Raw genomic sequence first — 23336 nt, forward strand, 5'->3', positions numbered from 1 at the left:
TCAGATATATACTTGCGAGTGCACATGAACATGCAACGGTACAAAATTACTGTCTAGTGAAATATGGCTATATAACTAAAGAAACTTTTAGAGCATGTACCAGCAGCATTAGGAAAGTACACCTGCACCTTTTTTACCATTACTCATAGAAACATTTCAAGAACTTACACGAGCTTGCTTTCAGCAAGCTCATGTAAGTTTTATACATGAAAAAAAAAAAAAAAACTCTCTAGCTCACCGGCTCAAAGCAACAAGCTGTAGAATAAAACGCTAGAGCAAGATGACTCTCAGTGGTTGTAAAGTACTGAAAACGAAAGCACTGAAGACAGTAAGAAATTAATGGAGGTTAGCGGCTTGACATAGGCACCGCTGGGCATGTAGCTATCAGCAGACCTTGACCCAAGGTTGGCTAGGAAGGTTCACATGGACAGCACGCCCGGACGGATGTCATATTCGTTCCACTTGGCTCGGATGTCGTTGATGCATACTGTTTCTTCATTATGTGCCATTAAAATCTTTGTCTGATGTAGGTGCCGGGGAGTAGCCATCAGCTGGACGTTTCCGTTTGAAGAAGCCCAACTGCAGGAACAAACAGGGTCTTTAAAAAAACATGCTCTCGCGACATTTCGCAGCTTCCTAATCTGTCTCACCACTAACGGTTGTGATGTGCTTCAATAAAAGAACACTAATTAAGATTTGGCTACATTCTGCACAAGAATTCATGTTTAGTACTCATCACAGCTTTTGCGCAGTTAATTTCTTCGGTTACGCTAATAAAGCCACTATAATAAAATCCAAGTACATCAGAAAATTGAAACTTTATGGCACTGATGGAGGTCCCAACCTATGCATTGCAAAACTTACGGAATATCTGACTGGCCATTTTCAAGTGCTCCGAAGCACTCGCACTCAATCAAAGCACTTCACATTCATTCTCTGAGCTATCCTTAAAATCCTTGGATCTGGGCCTATACTTGCTGTGGAGATAAACAGGACTAAACCAGAGCTACTGTCCAAGTGTCTTAGGGAGGACAGAGCTGCCAAGATGACCTCCAAAGGTGTTGAAACCATAAAACACTGCAAGACTCAACCTTCAGAGATTTCTGCGTGACGCATAGCTCTATACCTAGTACAGCCGAACCCTGCTACAACGAAACTAACGGGGTGCGGAAAAAATTTCCTTGAGGCGAAAATTTCGTTGTAGTGAAACTGAAAAAATATAGCTGATCTGAGCTAGCAAAACAAAGGAACGTTTATTCTCAAAATTAAAAAAATGTGCGCTGCTTCCTATTCTTTCCCAGCAGCGTCCCAGCGTCACTCTCACCCATGCATAGTGAAATCATGGTGAAAAGCTCGCTGAAACAATGCCTAAAACCGTTTTTGTGAACAAACCAAACAGTTGCATTAACATGTTAACACCAGCAGCTGCCCCCAGTCAAAATTATCCGACAACGTTGAGATGGAGGCAGGGTACCGTGGAGCGGCGACTTTTGCATTATTCTATGCCATTATCATCCATAACTCGCGGGTAGCTGATTTTGTTTATAATGTGGACAAACAGCCACTCTCATTAGTTACCATATTGACCAGCGCGAATATAATTATAAGCATCGTAATCGGAAAAGGCATCGTTCCGCGGTTGCACCCAGCAGCTGCGTTGAGGAAACCATGAACTGAGCCACTGAGCTTCAGCTTCGGGTCGTCTGCGGCTCAAACATAAGCCAATAGCAAAAGCAAGGCCAGGGCAGTCTCACTGCCATCACTATCAAGCAATAGCGGCGCCCATGCTTGCTGAACAGCGGTGGTACAGCGGTGGTGTCTGGTGGTGCCAATGCATGTTTTAGACATCTTTGGCGCATTTTCGGGCTCTGAAAATGCATCGAAATATTAAAGATTGGGTTTACTGCATGCATAGGAATAAGTATCTGAGCCTGGAATTGCACCGTAAATTTCATTGAAGTGGGACGATCGAAGAAAAAGTGTTCGTTGTGGCGACAATATTTATGCATCGACTCCTATGGACTGCTGACGGGGAATCGTGAATTTTTCGTTTTTAATTGAAATGGCATTCGTTATAGCGGAGTTCGATTGTAGATATTTTGTCGCGAGTCTTTAAAACCCTGTATGTGTCTGTTCAGTCTCTGCATCCTTGTGCTATTCTAGTAGTTCTGTTGAACAATGCATTAGAGCACCCACCTTGTAGAGGATGAAGATGACTAATAGTAGTAGCAAGATCCCTGCAACAATAGCAAGGATGATGATCCAAAGTGCCACACCTTCTGTCTTCTGGTACAAGCTTGCATCAGGGTAAGCCCTTGTTTCTGCCTGCATTTGGAAGCAAATCTTTGCGTATGTTGTTCTGCCGTAGTAATTTTTGAAACTATTGCTATCAAATATTTGTTGAGGAAGAAAGCAACTGGAAAATGATGTGATGTTGATTGTTCCACTTTCCACAAATAGCATCATGTAAAGCTCATTTTTATGTTTAATTGACTACTCACTTAGGAAGACATGAAATGCTCATGTAATCAAATATTCTAGCTGCTGACAAATTTGAACATCAGAAAATGCTATGCAGCATCAGCACATATGTACCATATCCTTGCCTCTCACTGGTTCATCGCATGTATGTTGCCTTCCTCCAAACTTAATTTTGCTCTTCATATGAGGCCATCATGTGATCAGTGCAAAATGATTAACGAAGTCACTGCTGTGATCAAGCAAATGGTTGAATACCGGCTGAAATTTTCAAGGCAGGTTATGTTTCGGTATGGCTTAATATACTGCCAATGCTTTAGAACATGTGCGTATAACTTCAAACTAAACTCTCAACTAAATATCTGCGTATTTCATATGCCAAAGCACAGATGTCCAAGCTGTCTGCAGGCAAACTTACCGTAATATATTGCCAGATACAGAGGGACACACATCTGATGTGCTATAGTCTAAACTGACTTAGTCCACTCACAAATTTTTTAGTATATGCCTAAAATATATCTCAAAAGCATGTACTGTGATCCCTAAACTGACGTGTGTCCCATCACTACTTTTTTTTTAATTATGTGACAAAGCTAGATTCTAATAGTATGGACACATCATAATCCATTCTTCCAAGCTTGATAGATATTTAGAATTTGCAACCACTTGAAAGTTGTTGACAGCACTCGTACGTATTTGTCTATCTGCGTCTCCTGTTTCCATTTAAATCGAGCTGCATTTCTCCATGTATGAACTAACTCGTGCAACACAAACTATTATCGAAACCATAGTTGGAAAGAAGTGATTAAGAAGACACATCATATAGACATGCCAATCTGAAAGATTACCCACTGTTACGGTACTCCCTAATGCAAAATTACAGTGCAGCAGGACTCTAGGTGTTGTCAGTGCTAAGGCTCTGTTCAGCATCAGCGGCAAACAAAGCACTTCTACTGGTGCGTTCGAACTGCGATTATGTGCAAAGGTGTGTCAACTGTGCCATGAAATGATGGAATAGGCTCAAGTGCAAGGCCGCCCTTGTAAGAGAGGAAAGGGTTGAACACATGTTGCCTTTTAAATGCCATAGCTCCTCCTCTGCACTTGTGCTCCGCACTCACTCTCTTTCATCCTCCATTGAGCCAATCATTCGCTCGTAGCAGTAGCCATAGCAGATGTCAGCTCTCGCACTCCGCGTTGCATGAGCTGTGCATTATGCTCACTGCCTTCCATCCAATCGTTTGCTTGGTTACAACATAAATATACACTGTGAAGTCCATAACAGGCACAACAAGGACTGTATTAGAAAGCATATTTCTGTAGGCTATAGCTTTTGTAATATCCTCTTCAGATACTGCATGAACCACTGTGTGCCCCTAAATTATGCATCAAAAGCCATCCCTAAATGTATATAATTTTTATTACGTTGCATACATCTTGTAACCCTTCCGATTAGACTTACAATGAGAGTATTACGATACTGTGTGTGAACTGCTTTCCTTAAACAAGTTGAAAAGAGGACAGCTTGGTCACAGCATGTTTTCATGTAGCCGGCTTGTATTGTTTTTCAGAATGTGTCCCATTAGACGTATTCTGAAAGTGGTTCGCCAGGTGACTCTTAAAAGTGCTAGGTTTAAAACATTTAAATATTTTCACAGGTGACATTACTATATGGAGTTTTAGATAATGTTGCTATTCTGCAAACTTCTGAATTAAACTCTCTGATTTATTTAAAAAAAAATCTTCCTTCTAATTCAGAGCAAGAAAAAAAAAAATGCAGTGAAATAGATACGTGATTGGCAAATTGAATAGTTCCTCTGCGAATGCAGCAATACTCCTGACATGACAGCTGTCAGAAATAAAATACATAAATGTGTTAATGTGCCGATAAAAAGAAGGTTCAGCATAAATGCATTGCAGATGTTTAATTCATACCTCTGCATAGTCGTCCTCTTCCTTCTGCCGAATCTCCAGGGATGAATCAAGAACGATTTCAGCTGAGGATAATATGCTGACCTGGTCAACTGCAGCATAGTCCTGCAAGTCACGATGGGCACAATTTAAATTAAGAATATGCTGTTTTTACGTAATGTCTTTTACTTCATGGAAATGCAAGAGTGCCTGCTTGCCTACGTAGACACAACTGAATTACTACATGAAAATTCGACGAGGCGAGCACTTCTTCTGGTAAGCATTGGTCAGTTGACTCACTATTCCATTTCACTGCTTTAGTATTTCGATCTGCATGCCCCATCAACTGAGCGAGTTTATATTTCAAAGGAACACATTAGGGCCATGATGAACACTCCAGTGAAGGGCTCAGATAAACTTGATTCCTTTACTAATGCCACAGCTGAAATATGCGTAGATGCGTGCTCCATATAATCCAGCTTTTCTGTGTTTTCTCCCCTCCCCTCCTTTGTTACAAACTTCTGGCCATGCAACCACACACGATTTCATGCCTAAAACATATGAGGTAACTCACCTCAACAAGAGTAGCATTCCACAGCCTAGCTGCAATGGTGACTGTAGCAGATGACTGCTTCTTGAGATTACGAATGCTGCACCGAAACTTGAAGCACTTGGCGCTGCCCCTATGACAGTTCTGTTTTAAAAGGACACATTTTAATCCATCTTGAGATACAATGACTTACAACATAACGAAAATGTTTTCAAGCCATTTTCACATGTCTGCCTTTTTTAGCATAAAACCATCAAACCACAGTAGTAAAAAATTGTTGCATCATTTCAAAGTATCCATCATAATGATTGAATTAGACAATTCAAAAATGTCTGGCAACAGTTTAGATTGATGCCGCAAAAGCCACTCATAGATACTGCAGCTTCACTGGTGCGTAAATGATAAAGAGGAGCAAAATAGAAAGTTTTCCAACTTTCATTTACATGTGGCCTTCATTTACATTAATTTAACAACCACAGGTGTCTATAAACTGGAGTGAATCTTTTGCATAGAATAAATATGGACAATTGCTGAAAGAAAAAGCTTCATTTTGATTTACGTGGCTGTGTGTGCTTTCACTGCACCAATACTGTTAAATACTGTGTGAAAAATCTAGGTACACCTTCCTTATCTATGCAGAGCAGGCCATGCACATGTGAGCATCAGTATGGGCACCTGTCTTCTTGTTTCTATTATCTTTGCCTAGTTGGCACATAGCAATTCTTCAACTGTGACTAAATGCCAGCTAGATCAAGCTGAAATTCTGTTTAATCTATTCAGACTGTACAGAAAGTGTTTTAAAGACTCACCATTGTGACAAGCCTGACAGTCTTGCCCTCAAGGCGCACCTCCTCAGGAGAGATAACTATCTCCCTTTTTTCGCGTTTCTTCGTGCGACTGGCAGCAGTTATAGCACTGGGTCGGTCCTAGAGAAAAAAAGGAGTAAAGGCGAGTTACAATACAAACACAGACCAGGAGTTTTCCAGCTTGTGCACCATTATCAAAGGCAACCATTAGAATCATCAATATTACAGTGATAGAAGTGCCTTTTTACTTCTTGAAGAATACTTTGAAGCAGCCATAAGTGTTTCTGGAGCAAAAAAGAATGCTGCTTTAGAGCAGGTATCAGTGTTTTAGGAGCAGATATTAAATTTCCCATAGGTTAATTGCAGTTCAGAACATTGTCGAGACATCTCATAAGTATTAATACATTTATGAAATATATTCAACAGACAAATATCAATGCAAATTTCATATAGCAAACAACAGCAGGTTGTCAAAAATGTGCTGTGAAATGAGACACCATTTAAAATACTAGTACTTGTTGCAGCAATAATATCAAACCAGAAAAAGCTGACGGCCACATTTTAGAAGTAACCACAGTCCCATATAACTGTTGCCAAATAAGCAGTAGACAATCGGTGTGAGATAAAAGCAATCCTGCTCATTTTCACATTTCACCACATTAACCTGCGTGTCACCAGAGAAAAAAAGCAAAAAAAAAAAAAAAACAGCCAAACGAGCTATATGCTTAATATGCCAATTCTTGTTGCACAATTGAGATCAGAGCCGCTAATGCTGCACACTAGTAGCACACTGGGATGATAGTACACAGATTTTTCTAAGTTTCTTGGGGAATTGAAATTCGATCAAACAGTAACAGTCAGTCATTCTCATTCTCTCAGTGTTATTTCAGAGCAGGTTTAGAGCAATTACTAACAAAAATTTCTGTTTGGAGCAGCATGGAGCAGCAATTTTCTTTTGGAGCATTTGCAGCGGCCCTTCCATCACTGTATTACAACTATCTTTTGAGATAAATTTCTCGTGGGTGTTACTCTTATATTAGAAAATTTCTTGATTAAGCAAATGAACAAAAATTAGAAGCAGAAACGTTCCATTCAGCAAATTTATGCAGTTTCACAAAGCACAGTGCCGAGCTTTACTTAAACAAATGAATGAAGTGCACGCTATTCTATTGTTACAGAAACCAGGATAAGTGACTTACCTTTAATCCAAGTGGGTTAACCTGACCCTCTTCCATGAAGCATTCTCCATCCCCAGCCACCTGAAAGGAGCCAATAATGAAGCATTCTACCGAATCCAGTATTCTTCAAGTACTACAAAGTGCTAGGTAATAGATGTTGACTGCTTACATGGTTACATGACTGTACATGATTAAATGACGTCACTGTTTAGTGCCACATGCAAGGTTGTGCCCACGGTGTTAGAACACCGTGGTTGTGCCCAAGAATTCGGGTGGGGGGGAAGAGGTGTGGAATGACAAACTTTGGCAACTGGTGGTCGCTGCGAAAGTGTGTAATTACTTTAGTGTCATTCGAAAAGTTGAAGCGTGTAAAGATTTCAGGGGAAAGGAAGGAGCCAGAACCCATATCCCCGTTACGGCCCCTGGTACATGCTCTTACATGTGCTTCTAGAAAATTAACACGGAAAGTTTAGTGAGGTTTCATTGATGATATAAGTTGTGTCCTAGCAGATACCTGCAGCCTGATTACAAACCTGAGGAACATCAGTCACATATAGGAGGTATTTTCCATGCTGCTGCTGGTTTTCAGCTTCATATGGCCAGGAAACAACAACATCAAGAGAGGGTACAGCCCAAGGGCCATGGTTGAACACCTAAAAAAAATGAGTGGCCACACACAATAAAAAGTTAGTTCAGTGGATGTATACCTGAAATCGAATGAGTTAGCAAGTGGAAAACTTTTTGCACATGAGTTGAAATTTTCGCTGTGAGCTCAGCAACCTAACTCCTATTCATCAACCAATAATGTGACGCTATGTCTCGCCATGCAATATCATAAGCAGGAAGTAGTTGCATGCATTTATTTACAAAGATATTACAAAAATATTGCCGGAGGCTTGCTTTACATATATTCATAGGTTGTATGTCATTTATGTAACAATACTGCGCACAAAATGAACAAGTCCATGTGGCCATTAGAGAAAGCACTGTGACATGCCGAAAGCAGTCAACACTGGTTGACAACAATTGTCGGTAAATTCAAGTCTTCATCTTCCCATTGACTTTCTTGTTTAGACAGAATAACCATGGCATTAAATTGATTAGCACAGTTTTCATATTTATTGTCATACCAATGGCAAACACACGAGCAGTACTTTTTCAGAACAAAAAGTTAAGAAAAATAGCAACTTAGCCACATAAATTTTCATTTCTATTGGTTGAATACAAGATTCTAATATGTAATATGTGTACCGCTAGTTCCTTTATGGTCAAAATCTCAATGAAAAGAAAATCACCACATAGATTATAGCTTCTTTTTAGCCAAGTACGCAATGGAACAAATACTAAAAGGTAAGGAAATCAGTCAGGAGAAAAAAAGCAATGGTTTTTCTACACTTCAATATACATTTGCATGCTCAAGCACACATCATTACATGGTACTGTTCAAGAGTTAATGCACTAACAGCAAGAAATGATGGAGAAAACTCTACCTGATAAGTGTGGGTAACCTTGCTGCCGATTTCATCAAAATGTTTCATGGCATGTGCACCAACAACAGCACCTCCATACCAAACCTGTTCTGGTTGGGTGGCTCTGTAAAGAAAAAGGTGCTCCATTTTAGAACTTCCTCAGTGTGAACAGGTGCACAGGTATTGGTGTCGTTTCACGGAAGAATCACTCACAAAGCCCTAATAAGCCAGAAATATCAAAAGAAAGATCTACATTCAACAAATGTCTGTGGGCGCTAATGGCAGAGTATAGAAGAGAGAAAAAAAGAAAGTAATTACCCTCTAAGTTCAAGTTCTGCAACACGAACAACATTAACGTTTATAGCCAGGTCTTCTTGCGGGCTCACTTCTTGGCTTGTACTAGAAAGGACAGCAAAAGAAGCATTTAAAATGATGTCACTCACAAAAGCTCTTCATGAGAACTAAAAGATAGCACAACTTACGTATTAGCCTTGATGGTAAATTTCATGCTAGTTTCAGCATCGGCCTCACTGCGAGTATTAAACCGAAGAAGTATCTCGACCTGTAAGAAACATTGAATGACTTCGTGCAATAAACGCAAGCCAGTGTCGTCAGGACTAGCATACAATTTCAAGAAAATTTCAACAGCACAGGAGAAAACACAAACGAACGAAAAGAGGTAATGTGGACAAGCACTGTCTGCTTGACGATGAACTACCAACATGCCCAAACATTCATGTTAATCTTGTATACTACAAAGCACAAAAGAAAGTTCAGTTGTGGTGAATAACTGGTGCCCCTGTTTGAATGACGTTTTGGTGTTCTATGGTTCTCTAGATATACGAGGGGCATTCATAGAGTTCGTGTTATGGGCACGAAAAAAAAAAGGCACAGAAATGAAATCTGAGTGGCAGCTTATTCTTCCTCTACCTATTTTTGTGCAAATCACGCACCTCTGCTATTGATATATGAGCTGCCGCAGGCTGTTGCAGTGGAACTGTTCATTTTCAGAGTTTCAGAAGAGCTCGACATGAGCAATGACTTCGCCATGCCCACACTGTTTCCCGCGCAGTGCGATGGAAGAGAAGTCTCTTCGTGCTAGGTCAGGTGGATATAATGGGTGGCGACAAATTTTGTAGCATAAGGAGGCTGCATGCGTCACCATCATCTGTGCTGTGTGAACTAGAATTTCCTGATGGGTGCTGTCATTTTTGTTCAGGTGCCCTAGTGATGTACCACGGTGTTATATAGAACAAGAGTGTCATGTAGCGATGCAGCTAGACATATGCACACTCATTTTGATGCCTATCGTGTACGCCTTTTATATATTCATCATACTGACAATACGAACTTTATGAACACTCCTCATATAAATAACTAGAACCCTAATGAAGGAAATAAAATCTTTTTTTTTTCTGAAGTATAACTGCACATCTTAAATGTTTAAACTAAACTTAGAAACAGGGATATGTTTTGTAGTATGCTTACAATGAAGATCACCACTCACCTCGCCCTGGTTGAGAGGATTTCCAAGCTCACATTTAACATGTGTAGATTGAGGAACACAATCAACAACATCCAGGCCCTGAAAGATGCATGAGAGTCTAGAGTTGCAGAGAATCAAAGAAGGGGATGCACTCAATTTGCACCAATGAATTATACACAAATGCTACAAGTGCATGAAGTACTTGGCAGAACAAATTACTTGATAGGATCACTGCTTGACAAATACACTGAAGCTATAAAAGATCCACAAGAGTTTAGGTACTTTGTATTAACCTAAATAAGGGATATCTTCAATGTGCGTAAATGCATGCTACTAAAGATTAAATACTGTTTCAGTGCAAACAAAAATAGATAAGCAAGAGGCAATAAAGACAGCTCTGTGTCTCTAGTACTACCCCACAATATAGCTCTGAATTCTACATCAGCAAAGTGTACTGAATCTGGACTACCATGCAGTAACACCATCCAGGCTTCAATACGTGCATAACAAATGAAATAGTTTCAGAGTATCAAAGCAAGGAGTCCATTCAACTTGTTTCAATTACTTCTACATCACTAAATGTAATTAACCTCGTTGCATCACTAGTTTAACATTTCGATGATATCATTAGAATACATAAAATAGAACAAAATCTGCTCATAGGAGATTTCAGCATGTATAGTTAAGTAGTGATGGAACAAGAATGATGAGAACTGCAATTTAAACAATATCATAAGGCTGTGTTGAAGACAAGGTAGAAAATGGTACATGTGCATAGAATACACTGGTAAATAATAACTACTTACACGAAGGAACATCACTAGTTTAACATTTCGATGATATCATTAGAATACATAAAATAGAACAAAATCTGCTCATAGGAGATTTCAGCATGTATAGTTAAGTAGTGATGGAACAAGAATGATGAGAACTGCAATTTAAACAATATCATAAGGCTGTGTTGAAGACAAGGTAGAAAATGGTACATGTGCATAGAATACACTGGTAAATAATAACTACTTACACGAAGGAAGCGGGGCAAATGTGAAATTCTTAAAAAAAGTTTTAATCACATAAACAAATAAGGGACATGCAAACATGTTGTTCTGCTCTAAACATAACCTATTCATTAAGCAAGTTGTTTCACAGTCTTTCATAATGAAAGTTCCATGAGAGCAATATTATACAGAAATAGATTATTATTTTATTAGAGGCATGCTCCAGACAGCAGTTCTTGTCTTTTATCTGAGATGGCTCTTATAAGCACGGTACCTCGTATGCATTTTCTTATCAACCCTTATTTTACTGTCGACACAATGATGTCTCTTATACCTATTTGTTTCTTATACCAGTGTCTCTGATAAAGTGGTTCAAGTGTAAATCTAATGTACGCTCTATTCAAGGAGGTCACCATTATGGAATGATGCAGCAATCTTATTACAATAAGCTGGATGCCACGTACCCACATGTTACTGTCAGTTGGCTCTTGAAATGCGAAGAAAATGTGCAAAAACATCAGCATATGTCGACACTAGACAAAGACACTTCCAGTGGCATATGCGCAAAGGTATGCCGCACAATCCGCATTTTTATTGACTTACTGTGGACAGAAGCTTGCGGCCAACATAGCTTAATGCAGGTGAGTGGAAGATGTATAGAGCCGCATCGTAGGCTGGTTCACCCCGGTTGAGCACTCTCACTGACATGTTGACATGTTCTTCGCCAAGGAACAACACAGGAACTCCTTCCTCCCTGAAAAAAGATTCAATGCGAGTTTTTCAAGACAGACTGAAACTTTCCTTGCTATCGCCATGAGCCAGTGTGAAGTGAAAATAACAGTAGCTACAAAAAATGAAAGTAACCTAAATTGACAGACCTAATCTGAATTTCTTTAGTGTTCAGTCATGCTTTTTATTCTCAGTGTTATGAGATACGTAGATGGGCCTCAAGAAATACGTGTAATTGGTCTAGATAATGTGGCATCCATGTGTAGCATTTTTTTTTTTCTAATGTAGGAAGTGATCTAAGAGACTCTGAGAGCTTCCATGACAGCTGCAACATGGAAAAAATATAGCTGTATGCATTCCCAGCACAATCGGTCGTAATCAATCGTGTTACTGAATTTACAACATGTTACATGGACACAATAGGGCTTTCAGACCTCAGAGTCTACACTGGTCATCAAAAATCATTAGTCAAAGTGTGCTGTGAACAGTGAAAATTACAACTCAGATTTGCTCATGCACTTACTTGGGCAGGAGTAATTTAGGTTGAACATGGAGATCACTTTCGCAAATGTCATTGCTTCCACAGTTCTTGAGGAAGCGTGCCTAGGATATGAAAGGCAAACAAAAATAGCCTCTTTGATATCACACAGAACTTATTTAAAGAGACATTACCATTACTGCCTAAATATGATAACAATGTATAATGCATAATGATGTGATACTTATGGCAATACACAGCTATCATAAGCCAGAAACCACACGTATGCAGCACTAAATTGTTACAGTACTAGCAACACAAACTGTGCAAAATTTTCGTGCATTCAGTGTACTATACAAAAGGACTTCTTTGATCGCACTGTGTTCATTACAGCAAATGTTTCCACTGTCATGGTTTATGGAGAGAATAGTCAAGGTGCCGATTCATGGGCAGTCAATATTATGCAGAGTTCCATAATTGGTCATTTTTACCTGAAATTAATATGCACTCCTCAAAATTTGTGGTAATAACAAACTCCGTTGTTAATTTTGGCCACTTTTTAAATATGAACTGTTGCCATGTTCAAGCAGCACAATCGAGATATACTGGGATATGGCACAAACGTTATCAAAATACCACAACCCACTGCAACGCGTGGAATTGTTGATAAAGGATGCCCATAATATAGCATTAAAACTTGGAAACCCCGCAGAAACTCTCCTGGGATTTAATCAAAACAAAGAGTACCACAAATTTGCAATGCCAGAGACTCGCATGCATCGTAAGAAGCTAAAAAATAATAATGAAAAGAACTTGGACAGTGAAAAAGTCTGCCTAGGTAATTTTTGTGCGTGTGCATATGTATTATCAAACCAAATAATTTAGCTTTAAAGGTAAGTAAGCTTCCTATAGCTACAGAGAAAAAAGCATTTTTATATTTCGGTCGTAAGTGCATTTAATATGTTCATGCAAATTTGGTTAAAATTAGTTTGATTTAAGCTTCACATCTTTATGCGATTCACTGCAGAGTTTAACATAATCTTGAGACAAAATGGGAAAAAGAAATCTAAGTTTAGTCAACCTATTACTGAATAAGAGAACTAAAAGTTAGATAGTATTTTGATTACATATGAATCTCACATAATTTTTATACATTATTTCTTGAACATTCATGTGATCCGAGAAGCAGTTAAGAAGACGAGGCTCTCATACATGCATGACATTCTCACCTCAAAGACCCTAGAGGCTTCCTTCTGGTTCAGGATTGGAAAGCGATCAATGTCAGGCAGGGAGGCACCAGGAATTGGGAGTCGAGGCACCCTCTGAACCAGCGAATAGCTGAGTTTCATCTTTATCGCACTCTGAATGTCAGACTTGTCCTGGAAAAAACAATTCATGATGTACGCAACAGATGATGTAGCAATACACTTTGAAAAAATCTGTGCGCCGTGTTACTCAATATTGCTACATGCCAGGTACATGTAAAAAAAATAGTCGCACTACTAGGTGACTTTACTGCTAGGTGACATTACTTAATCCCAAATAATGATCGAGATGAAAAACTGAATACAACATTTTCAGCAGCAGCATATAAAAATTTCTAGAGAATATATAAATCTACGATCAAAGACAACATGCAAATTCTCTACAAGATTCTCTTCACAGATACCTTTTCGCTACCTATTAAAAAATGTAGAAGTATTGGTTGATAAAGATGACGGCAGTACATGACAGTACAGAGGGCAAAACCAAGAACAGACAAGACTGAATGCAGACGTTTAAAGAACAGCCTTTTATAAAGGCAGCTTCCACATTTAGACAAAGGCTGTATCAATACAACACAAGACACGACAAAAAGAAGCAAAGAAAAAAATATCATTATATGAATACTCAAACATTTTTCTTCAACACATGATGAATGGATTTTGTTAGCAGTGACCACATGATACCTATCAGCCAAAAGACTTCCACGTGCACATCCAAAATCTAGTATTATACAGTGCTTAGGTCACAGTATAATAACTGTAATACCCCCACTATAATGCCCTTGGGTGCTGTGAGTACTATGACAGATAAATAAATACTAAATTAACAATATTTCAGTGGCTATACTTTGATAAATTTTTTCCCTCTTTTTCATTTCTGCAGCTAGTGAAGCAACAAAGGCAGTGCTGCATATGACAAGGAACTGAATGCAGTCAAAACAGGATTACTGAAAGCTTTGTGCCTGCCGTCATTTACTTGCTCTGCCATGTCTTTATAACTAAGTGCAGTGTCACAAACAAAGATTGCACATGCTATGAATTTCTGTAAACGAGATTCTGCACTTCTTCAAGCTTAAGAATGACCAACCTTGAGGTAGACCAGTTCCTTCGAACACTGTTCCCTGCCTGCAGCATACCATGGAACTTCCAGTTCCCGCTCCACGATGTTTGGATGCTCCGAGTTGGCAGACGCATTAAAGCGGACACGATAATACTTCTTGCCCGTGAACGTCTCAGCCTCGATGCGGTAGTTGAGCAACAGTGCCGCCTCAGTGCCATTGCGCAGCTTGGGCATAGTGCTGTGCAGAAACTGGAAGCAGGCTTCGAAGGAGAAACTAAAGTAACATGGAAAAGAAAATATTACCCACCACTCATTAGGCCAGCTCATGTATCACTATAGCGAGAAATTTTAGCACAGACTTCTCTACAGACCAGCCTATTTTTTTGCCCCATTTTTTGCTGTACGACGCGCAAGGGAGACAAAAAATATTGGTGGATGCTTGAGCTTTGCCTTCAAGAGCGGAACATGATAGCGTAATCAGGCCCTGTGTGCATCGCCTTCTCAAATGCTAGCCTGCTTTCGGTTCTCGGTAGAGGACTCGACCGTGTCACAAGGAAACGGATGTCTCTGCACATAACAGAGGCCATTTAAAACTATCTTAAAATGCCTACTGCAAGTACAGTTGCAAAGTGCCCACCACACCCCAAATGTTCTTTGTACAAATCAGCGAAGGAATTACTACTCATCCGTAAGGCAACACGGAAACCTACACAGCTGCTCACTTTGTTGAAATGACACTAAAGGCAAATATTAAGTCGATGTCGATTCCTGAAGTAGCGGTCCATAAACCTCGTAGCGCTACTTTTGCACCAAGGAAGTGCTTACTTTGAAATAAAATCACATTTTAGTGGTCAGCATTGGGTTAGCGGACTTAAAATTACCCGTCTCAAAGTAGAAACTTTCACATCACTGTTGCTGTGCGCAACGTTGCCCGGCTTTAGTGTGCAGCCGCCAACACTAGTAGCAGCAGAGCAAGAGTAGTCGCAGCCACAGCAGCAACAACGGCTGTTGAATAATTTTCTGCCATGGCCTTCGAGATGACAGGCGTGCTTGGTTCAACTGGGCCCCGCTAGATAGCATGACCTGTCAAGTTTAACCAGGCAAAAATTGAACGCTTGAACCACTCACGCCATTCCCCATAGCAACGTCCAGTAGTTCTTTTTTCCATGAATCAAACGTAAACGAACAAGGAGCATTTTATTACATCTCTTGGTGCATGTAAGGTTATTTATTTAACGCAGCTAGTTCGATTACTAGTGATTAATTGTAGGCAGTAAATCTGACGTTATTGGGAATATTTAGCGATTGTCCTATCCGTGGCGCATGTGTTTTCGTGCATTTAGATTCATTTTTCATTAGGTAGGGCACTTCTGTTGATAATATTGTCGTTTTAGATGTCGTCATAGATTGAGCTGACAAATTGTTATTTGCCTTTCGTGTTCCTCCAATGCTTCTGCTGCTGATGATTAATTATGTCTGAGCACTTCTTAATGGATGGGCCTTTAAAGCATTCACTTGTGGGAGGGAAGGGACAGGGGTTAATCCACTCTTCCCCCACCTCGCCCGAAAGAAACTGCCGGACATCAAATAAAGTTTATTCATTCGTTGTGTGAATTTATATGTTTTGATGCCTGGCACGATTCTACGCTTCTGCCATGCAGTATATCATGCGTTAAGGAGGCTCCTCCCACTACATGACATTCCTGCAGTGTTTTTTATCAAAGCAGCTTCAAGCAATCGCATGGCTCTGGTGGACACCTGCTTGCCATGCAAAGGCCTTGGGTTTGATTCTCACTTGAACATAAGATTGTATTATAGTACTGATTTTAATATTTTCATGCGGAGTTTGTGTGAGGTGTGCTTGGTAAAAAAAGATCAATGCTGAAATCATTTGCTTCACTTCTTTGAAATTAAATTACACACAAATGCCATTCACAAATTGACATTTGGTCAACATAGCAACCCCCAAATAGGAAATATCTTTCATTTACCTATGCGACATGAGAATGAAAATAATGAAAACAAACATCATTCTCATAAATTTCATGACTTTTCTGCAGTGAATAGGCGATACTATTAAGGTGCACCTCGAACTGATGCATAGTCCAGCATATGGTATTTGTCATGCTCATGATACCCAGAAGCCAAGGAGTCTCAGTGAATCGAGGCACAATTCCAGCCATTATTGTGGACACCATACCAACAAGAATGGCCAACATTTCAAGTTGCACTGCTTTCCAAATCACCGCCATTTTTTGACAGCTGCCTTCAGAATTGATTAAAAAAATGGCCGAGCACTTTTTAATGAAAACCGAGCAAAAACTATGAAGACTGCTTCACATTAAAAATCCCTGTAGCTTTTGCACAGGAGGTGGAATGCTAAAGAGTCAGTGAAGTTGATGGGTGCCTGTGGAGTCCTGGCTCTAGCTGTTTTGCTAAGCCTGGCAAATTTTCTCGGTCTTCCTTCGTCTCTTTCTTTCTTCTTTCCTTTTGGTTCTTCTGTGTCTTCATTTTATGTTTATTTCTATTTATTCATTTCTCTCTATCTTTTTATATATCTCTTTCTTCTCTCTTTTTTTTCTTCCTATTTCATTACTTTCCTTCTCTCTCTCCTAACTTCCTCCTCCTTTCCAACTTTATCTCTCTACATGTACATGACTCAATCTATTTCTCACTTTTTTTTAAATACTCTTCCATTCTCTGCCTGCATTTCTTTGCGTATTTCTCTGTTTCATCGTTTCTATGCTATCCCTTTCCTTTCTTTCTCTCCTCTTCTCCACCACATCGCTCTTCCTCAAGCTCACTTCTCTTTGCCACCTCCTCGCTACATTATGCTGTATCAGGCTATGTTTTGCTCTGCTATGACGCTCGTATTCAGATCGAGGGTAAGCAGGATCAAATATCGCCTCGCGAATGACTCATTTTGCTCTCTAATTCTCTTCCTCCTTCTGTCCTCCTTCTCTCACCCATTCCGGTCATCATAGACCACGCCGGAGAAATTGGCACACACGTTCCAAGAGCAAAACAGAAAAAGACGAAGCTCAAGAAGTGAATGTAGAGAGTGCGCATCGGTTCATGATGATGAATATTTCTGTTTCCGACAGGTAAACTATGGCGAGCCTAAACGGTTTTGGTGTTAACAGAGGAATGATGCTACAGCACTGACCGCTTTAAAGAAATAGTAATATTACGCATATGGCCAACTACAATATTTCTAAGCCTGCACAAATATTAGCATATAGGCTCGCTAAAAGGAATTTACAATGAATGATTACAAGAGATTAAACAGTAACTTCTAAGTTATTTGTCAGTCCGTCCACTGAGAAACTGGTGCTTCACAGCTTTGCTGCATCAAAACACTTTGGAATAATTCGAACTTCCATCATCTCTCTCCTTTTAGACTCAAATGAGTGCTGATATTGTCTCACATAGCAAAATAATTAATAATTAGATTCGAATTATGAACTTTCAAGTTGAATACAACATTAATGAATGAATAAACTTTATTTAAAGTCTGGCAGTTTTCACCAGGCGAGGTGGCAGAATAGGAAGAATTAAGAAAATCATACCCTAACATTCGAATATTTGTGCGCCCCTAATACAAACCTTATGACGGTGAACATTTTTCAATGTGAAAATTATATTCCATTCCACAAAATTTTAATATATTGCATGCCCTGTCGAATCAATTTTATTCACAGAGCTCTTACCAATAAAATTGGCATTTTTACATGAGAAGCATTTAACAGGTACAAGAGTCATGCATACTAACCACACATAACGACTGTCGGGGTCATCTGGGCAGCCCTGCAATGCAGGGTCTATGTTCTGCAGCGTCCCTTTGACTCTGGTACTGATGTCAATGATTGGACGAGCCCTATGTGCAGAAATAAAGAAGCAGTTATTAATAATCAAAGCACAGAGAACTCTAGCCTCAAAAATTTAATGCTAAACACTGTGAAGGTCAGTTAGTGCATGCAATCACAGGTGACATGCATGACCGTTTACTTATGATATGTAACACTGCTATAGGCTGAAGAATCGGTGAGGGCAGACCAATATAACTGTGTTTTGAATGCTTGCCCAAATAGTACTAAATTTTATTTTTGGAGTGAATTCAAAGCGAATTGCGATTTAGTTGAATGATTTCGAATCGAATTTGAATAGTATATATATCATATATTGTAAAGGAATATGTGTATATTTGCCATGACCCAACTAACCTGCACAATATACTTCTTAAATTGAAACAAGGCATCTGAAACTGTTTTCGAAAGGAAGTGGAAGCAACTTTGAATGGTATCAAGATTAGGCTTCTGGTAAAATGCAAGCAATAACCTATAAACAAGTTACATTTTAAAATTTTTTATACTTACAGCATGTGAGCTGATACAATAAGCTTTTAAGCTTAAGATACGAAGAATTTATGAAAAGATAAAATGTCCATTCAGTCTTGAAACAACCGTTCACAACGATTTGAATTTTTCCTACAGAGGTGTATTCACTGTACCGCATCACTCAGCTGCAGTACAACCACCTTTACAAGAGTGTTGTATGCAGACTGATATAAGTTATTTGTTCATTTCGAATACTCGATTTCCATTATTTAGGCTGAAATCGAAGCGATTTTGAATACTGTAATATTCTTTCGAATAATTGAAGTGCTGGAATATTCGCACATTCCTAGTGTTCTGGGGTTCCTAGCTCTTTTCTGCAAGCTCTCATCTCTTACTGTAGGTGAAGCGGTGTGAAACAGCACTGAACATTTAGCCACTAATAAAGCAGCCCAACACTAGTTTCTGCAGTGACACTAGAATTCACATTTATAAATTCACATTACTGAAATATTCCTATTCCCATGATATTTTCAATTTTTTTGCAAACAGGTGCCTGTTAAATGTGACCATTTTGTGGCACTTAAAAGGGGCCATAGAGCGGTCACCTGCCAAATTGCAGTTTACAGAGAAACATAGAAGTGGAGGGTCTATTGTGCCTTAAAGTGTATGAAAAATTGACTGTAAAAAAAATATTTCATCGCTAATGAGCCCTAGAAAGCGCCAGTTGAAAAACCCGCACACCGCTGGTCACTGCCATTTTTACATGGCGTGTGTGACGCCAAGTGCTTAACGGAGTAAAGTGGTCGTCTTCAACCCAAGTTTCAGCCACTGAAAACAATTTAGTTCTTCAATGGCGAATCGAAGAAAGCTCCAATAGCTCCACTGCATGCGCAGCTGACCATAAGACAATATCATTGGCCAGAATACTCGTATACAGGCGCTTGCAAAGTAAGTGGCTTATTACGTCATGGCTTGTGAGTGTTCCCCTGCTGTCAGACTCTCGAGACACTAGCGTTTTTATAAAAATACTCGTTACAAACTAAGTTCTTGGCTGAAGGCATTGAAATTTCGCCACCTTGTTCGTGAACACCCAAATTTTAACACACATGGCACAAGTAATGAGTGGAAATCGGCTGTCACGACCCCTTTAAAGGAGTGCAAGCATATGTGCTCCCCAAGAATATAACAAATGGGTGTGAAGGCAAAGCACTGAGGAAGCCATGTAAATAAAAAGCTGGCGTGTGCTCATCAAAAGAAGAAGGTGAAATGTGTGCAAAAAATTCAATATGTGTTTTGGCGAGTGGTAGGGAAGAAGTTGGAAGGAATGCCATCAGGAAGGGTGTTGTCTTTTCTATTCGTGCTAACAAATAAAGGTATATGCATTCACAAGACACCTGATACAATCAAAAAATTTTATCATCAGTTCAGCTTCAGTACAGTATGCGCAATACAGCGTACAGAATTGTAATCTGTACAGCAGCACGTGGCATGTGCAGGAAGTTATGCAGGTGTTTACAAAGAACATGAAGTATTACTGTGAGAAAACTGAATTGTCATTTTTTATTGAATCTTTGATTAACCAAACAATTACTACGCTTGTCAGCATGTCAGATAATTCTGCAACATGTTTATCATAAGAGAAGTCTGCTGTGTGTTCACGCCAATGCACAATATGCATTCTTTCGAACAAGAGCAAAACTTGATGAAGGACATATCATCTGAATCTAAACTCACCTGAAGAGAACTATGCTGTCTGCCTCATAGTTGCCCGAAAGAAGGTCAGGATAGCCATTAGAATCCAAATCCATGCCTCCATACAGTGAGTAGCCCAGTGTGCTAACCCTGTCTTTTATCTCGTTTGGAAGGTCTCGTGGACGTATAACCTGAACAAAAACAAGCATAGGAAGTGCAATTCACAAGGTGATGACAAAAAAAAAAAAAAATGCAGAATGAGGATACTGTAATAAACATGAGCCTAAAACATGACTGAGGGTAGAGAGTTTCTTGGCTTACTAAAGAGAGCATTGTTTAGACCATATACACTACAGTGAACATTCTAGCTCTAAAGGGAGGCAAGAGCTTTATGTGGTAGGCCTGAAAACATGGACAAGCTAGCATACAAAAAAAGGCTCATTAAAAAGCACTTGTGGATGGTTGTTTGACTTTCTCTTAGTGTTAACAACCAGCTAATCGGCAACTTGTAACTAACAACCTCAAACATCATCTCGTGATCCTGTCATTGTATGCACAATGCATGATGAGGGCTATACATACAAGTTCAGTATTGGAGTTATCAGTTTCTCTTCACTGGTGCCTATGTTCACAATCCTTTCTTTTTTAGAATGAATTTAAATTAACCAATGCAACCAACTGTTATTTTAATATGTTAATCAATCACTTAACATTACCAAGTCAAAAGGTCATACATGAACTTTAGGATTGCTTTCTTAACATAGGCTATGTGCTTATACGATTTGTGCAGCATATAAATTGAATAAAAATAAGTCTGTTGGTCATGTCCCTGAAAGGCATTAAAGAAGAGCTATAACTCTGTCAATATATAAAACAAAATCATGCCATTTTCTCTTTACTAGTATTTTCACTAGGCCACACATATGCTATACACAGGTCAAAGTGTGGAGTATCACATGTGCTTGCCTGAGATGGTTCCTTCACAATGCCATCTGCTGATCCCAAATATATGTAGATGGCACCACCTCCACTTTCGTATGGCGCACCAACAGCAAGATCTGAAAGTGAAGTTGAAAAAAACAATATCCCTTTAGATACGTGGCTCCATTGCGTGCAGCCAATATGCACCAAGAGGAATACAACACCGCAGCTTGACAGGTGCTAATGCAAAGGTAAAACCTAATAACTTAATTTGCTAATGTCCAAGAACAATCTTTAAGAGACGCAAATGATAAAAAATATGCACATACATTCTCATCACAAATCATAGCTCTTTACACACTACACATTATCAAATATCGTCCAGCACTTTATGGAGTAGATCGCTCAGTATTCACTTCGTGCATGCACAATTAGAGAAGTGAGTTACCAGGATATCCATCACGATTGACATCTCCAGCTGACGACAGAGCAAATCCAAACCTGGACTCATCTTTCCCAATAAGCTTGATGTGCTTAGTGTCCTTGGATATGCCCTGATGTGATGCAAAACAGAAAAAACGATGAAGAAAATTCCACTCCACGGACATTTGGATGCATTCCAACTTCAAACGGAAAATTCCTTAGTTGTTTCTTGTAAAACATAATAATAAGTTTTTATACTTAGCTACCTTTTTGGAGTTGAGGTAGATGTATATAGCGCCTCCTTCACCTTTGCCATGATAGAACGGAGCACCCACGACAAGATCAATCAGTCTGCAACAAAACGTACCTTTCAGAAAATGCACATTAAAAAAAAAGAGGACATCTATAGATAATACAATCCTGCGAAGTTTTTCAACTTTATTTAATGGGTATATCAGCAAATACTGCTTGAACACAGTGTGAGTGAGTGTAAACATAGTGAGAAAGGAATGTCTCTTTTGTCTTTAACTAATCTACTAGCAAATAATTAATGAGTCATTCAATATCACAGGCAATATCACAAATAAAATGTCAAAACGACGCATCTTTTCAAACAAAAACGAGATCACATAGCTTCTTTTCAACAAGGCATTGTTTTTTTATGAACAATCAAATGCTGAAGAAAGAAGAACTGAAATAGCTCAACAATATCTTGAGTGAATAAGAGGAAGCTTATTCCGCCCAAATAAGAAAAAGTGCCCCCCCTCCATAAAACATTCTGAAGGAGGCCCGAGCCTCCCAGCCCCTTCAGTACTCTCCGTCTATGCTTGAGTACCACACTGCAGTTATGTAAGCAGAAATTTTTTCTGAGGGGAGTTCAGTCATGCTTACATACATTTGTGCATGCCTTTGTGTGTGTGCATATATATATTCCAGTGCCACGCTGAAGGCCTGGGTTCAATTTTAGCTTGTATCCCAGACCCATAGCCAAGAGGGGGCACTCTTGAATTTTCATTATTTGTTCTTGGTAAAACAACCCCTCCATCTAAAATTAGGGGGTGGGGGGGGGCTGGGGCCCTAGGGCATCTCCCCCTGGCTATGGGCCTGTCATACCCTGTTGTTTTTTTTTATCATTAGAAGCAATAGATAAAATTGCCACGTAGTATATTGGCTTCTGTAGTGAGCTCAAAACAGGTTATGTTGCAAATGTTTGTGTAAAACACTTGCAGCTTACGCACCCATCTTTGTTGAGATCCAGCGATGCGAGTGAGTAGCCAAAGGATGAAGCAAACTGCTCTCCATTCAAAATAAGCAGTGTGCGCAGGTTTGACAGCCCCTTCTCCTTGCCGAAAAACACCACTTTTCCAGTTCCATTTGAGCGAGGTGCCCCAGCCACATATTGCATATTGTTGTCAAAAAATTTGCCTGATGTTACTGACATTCCTGTAAAAAAATGGCTTGTTTAGAAGTGCTTTCAATTGTCTACACTTTCAAATGTCTACACTTAATCAGCCCTCACCAGAAAGCTGATTTCACACCTGAATTTTATTTTTTCCCC

The 23336-nt window shown here is 39.4% G+C and overlaps 1 protein-coding gene across 1 annotated transcript in view; it reads right to left on the reverse strand.

Annotated features, from left to right (window-relative positions):
* Positions 1-217: 217 nt before the first annotated feature.
* Positions 218-23336, reverse strand: part of LOC119185248 (integrin alpha-PS1) — a 105824-nt gene continuing 82705 nt past the window's right edge. The window contains exons 6-26 of the mRNA XM_075892377.1: positions 23017-23221; positions 22045-22129; positions 21804-21909; positions 21401-21492; positions 20477-20625; positions 18178-18282; positions 14433-14679; positions 13310-13459; positions 12126-12205; positions 11477-11627; positions 9897-9974; positions 8872-8951; positions 8708-8788; positions 8411-8513; positions 7454-7573; positions 6942-7001; positions 5746-5862; positions 4961-5080; positions 4411-4512; positions 2197-2325; positions 218-579 (exon numbers count right to left, since the gene is read on the reverse strand). Coding sequence (XP_075748492.1) covers positions 499-579; positions 2197-2325; positions 4411-4512; positions 4961-5080; positions 5746-5862; positions 6942-7001; positions 7454-7573; positions 8411-8513; positions 8708-8788; positions 8872-8951; positions 9897-9974; positions 11477-11627; positions 12126-12205; positions 13310-13459; positions 14433-14679; positions 18178-18282; positions 20477-20625; positions 21401-21492; positions 21804-21909; positions 22045-22129; positions 23017-23221 — 2441 coding nt within the window. The 3' untranslated portion in view covers positions 218-498. The remainder of the gene's footprint in view (positions 580-2196; positions 2326-4410; positions 4513-4960; positions 5081-5745; positions 5863-6941; positions 7002-7453; positions 7574-8410; positions 8514-8707; positions 8789-8871; positions 8952-9896; positions 9975-11476; positions 11628-12125; positions 12206-13309; positions 13460-14432; positions 14680-18177; positions 18283-20476; positions 20626-21400; positions 21493-21803; positions 21910-22044; positions 22130-23016; positions 23222-23336) is intronic.

This window comes from Rhipicephalus microplus, chromosome 1, assembly GCF_043290135.1.
Source record: "Rhipicephalus microplus isolate Deutch F79 chromosome 1, USDA_Rmic, whole genome shotgun sequence".
Taxonomy (NCBI): domain Eukaryota; kingdom Metazoa; phylum Arthropoda; class Arachnida; order Ixodida; family Ixodidae; genus Rhipicephalus; species Rhipicephalus microplus.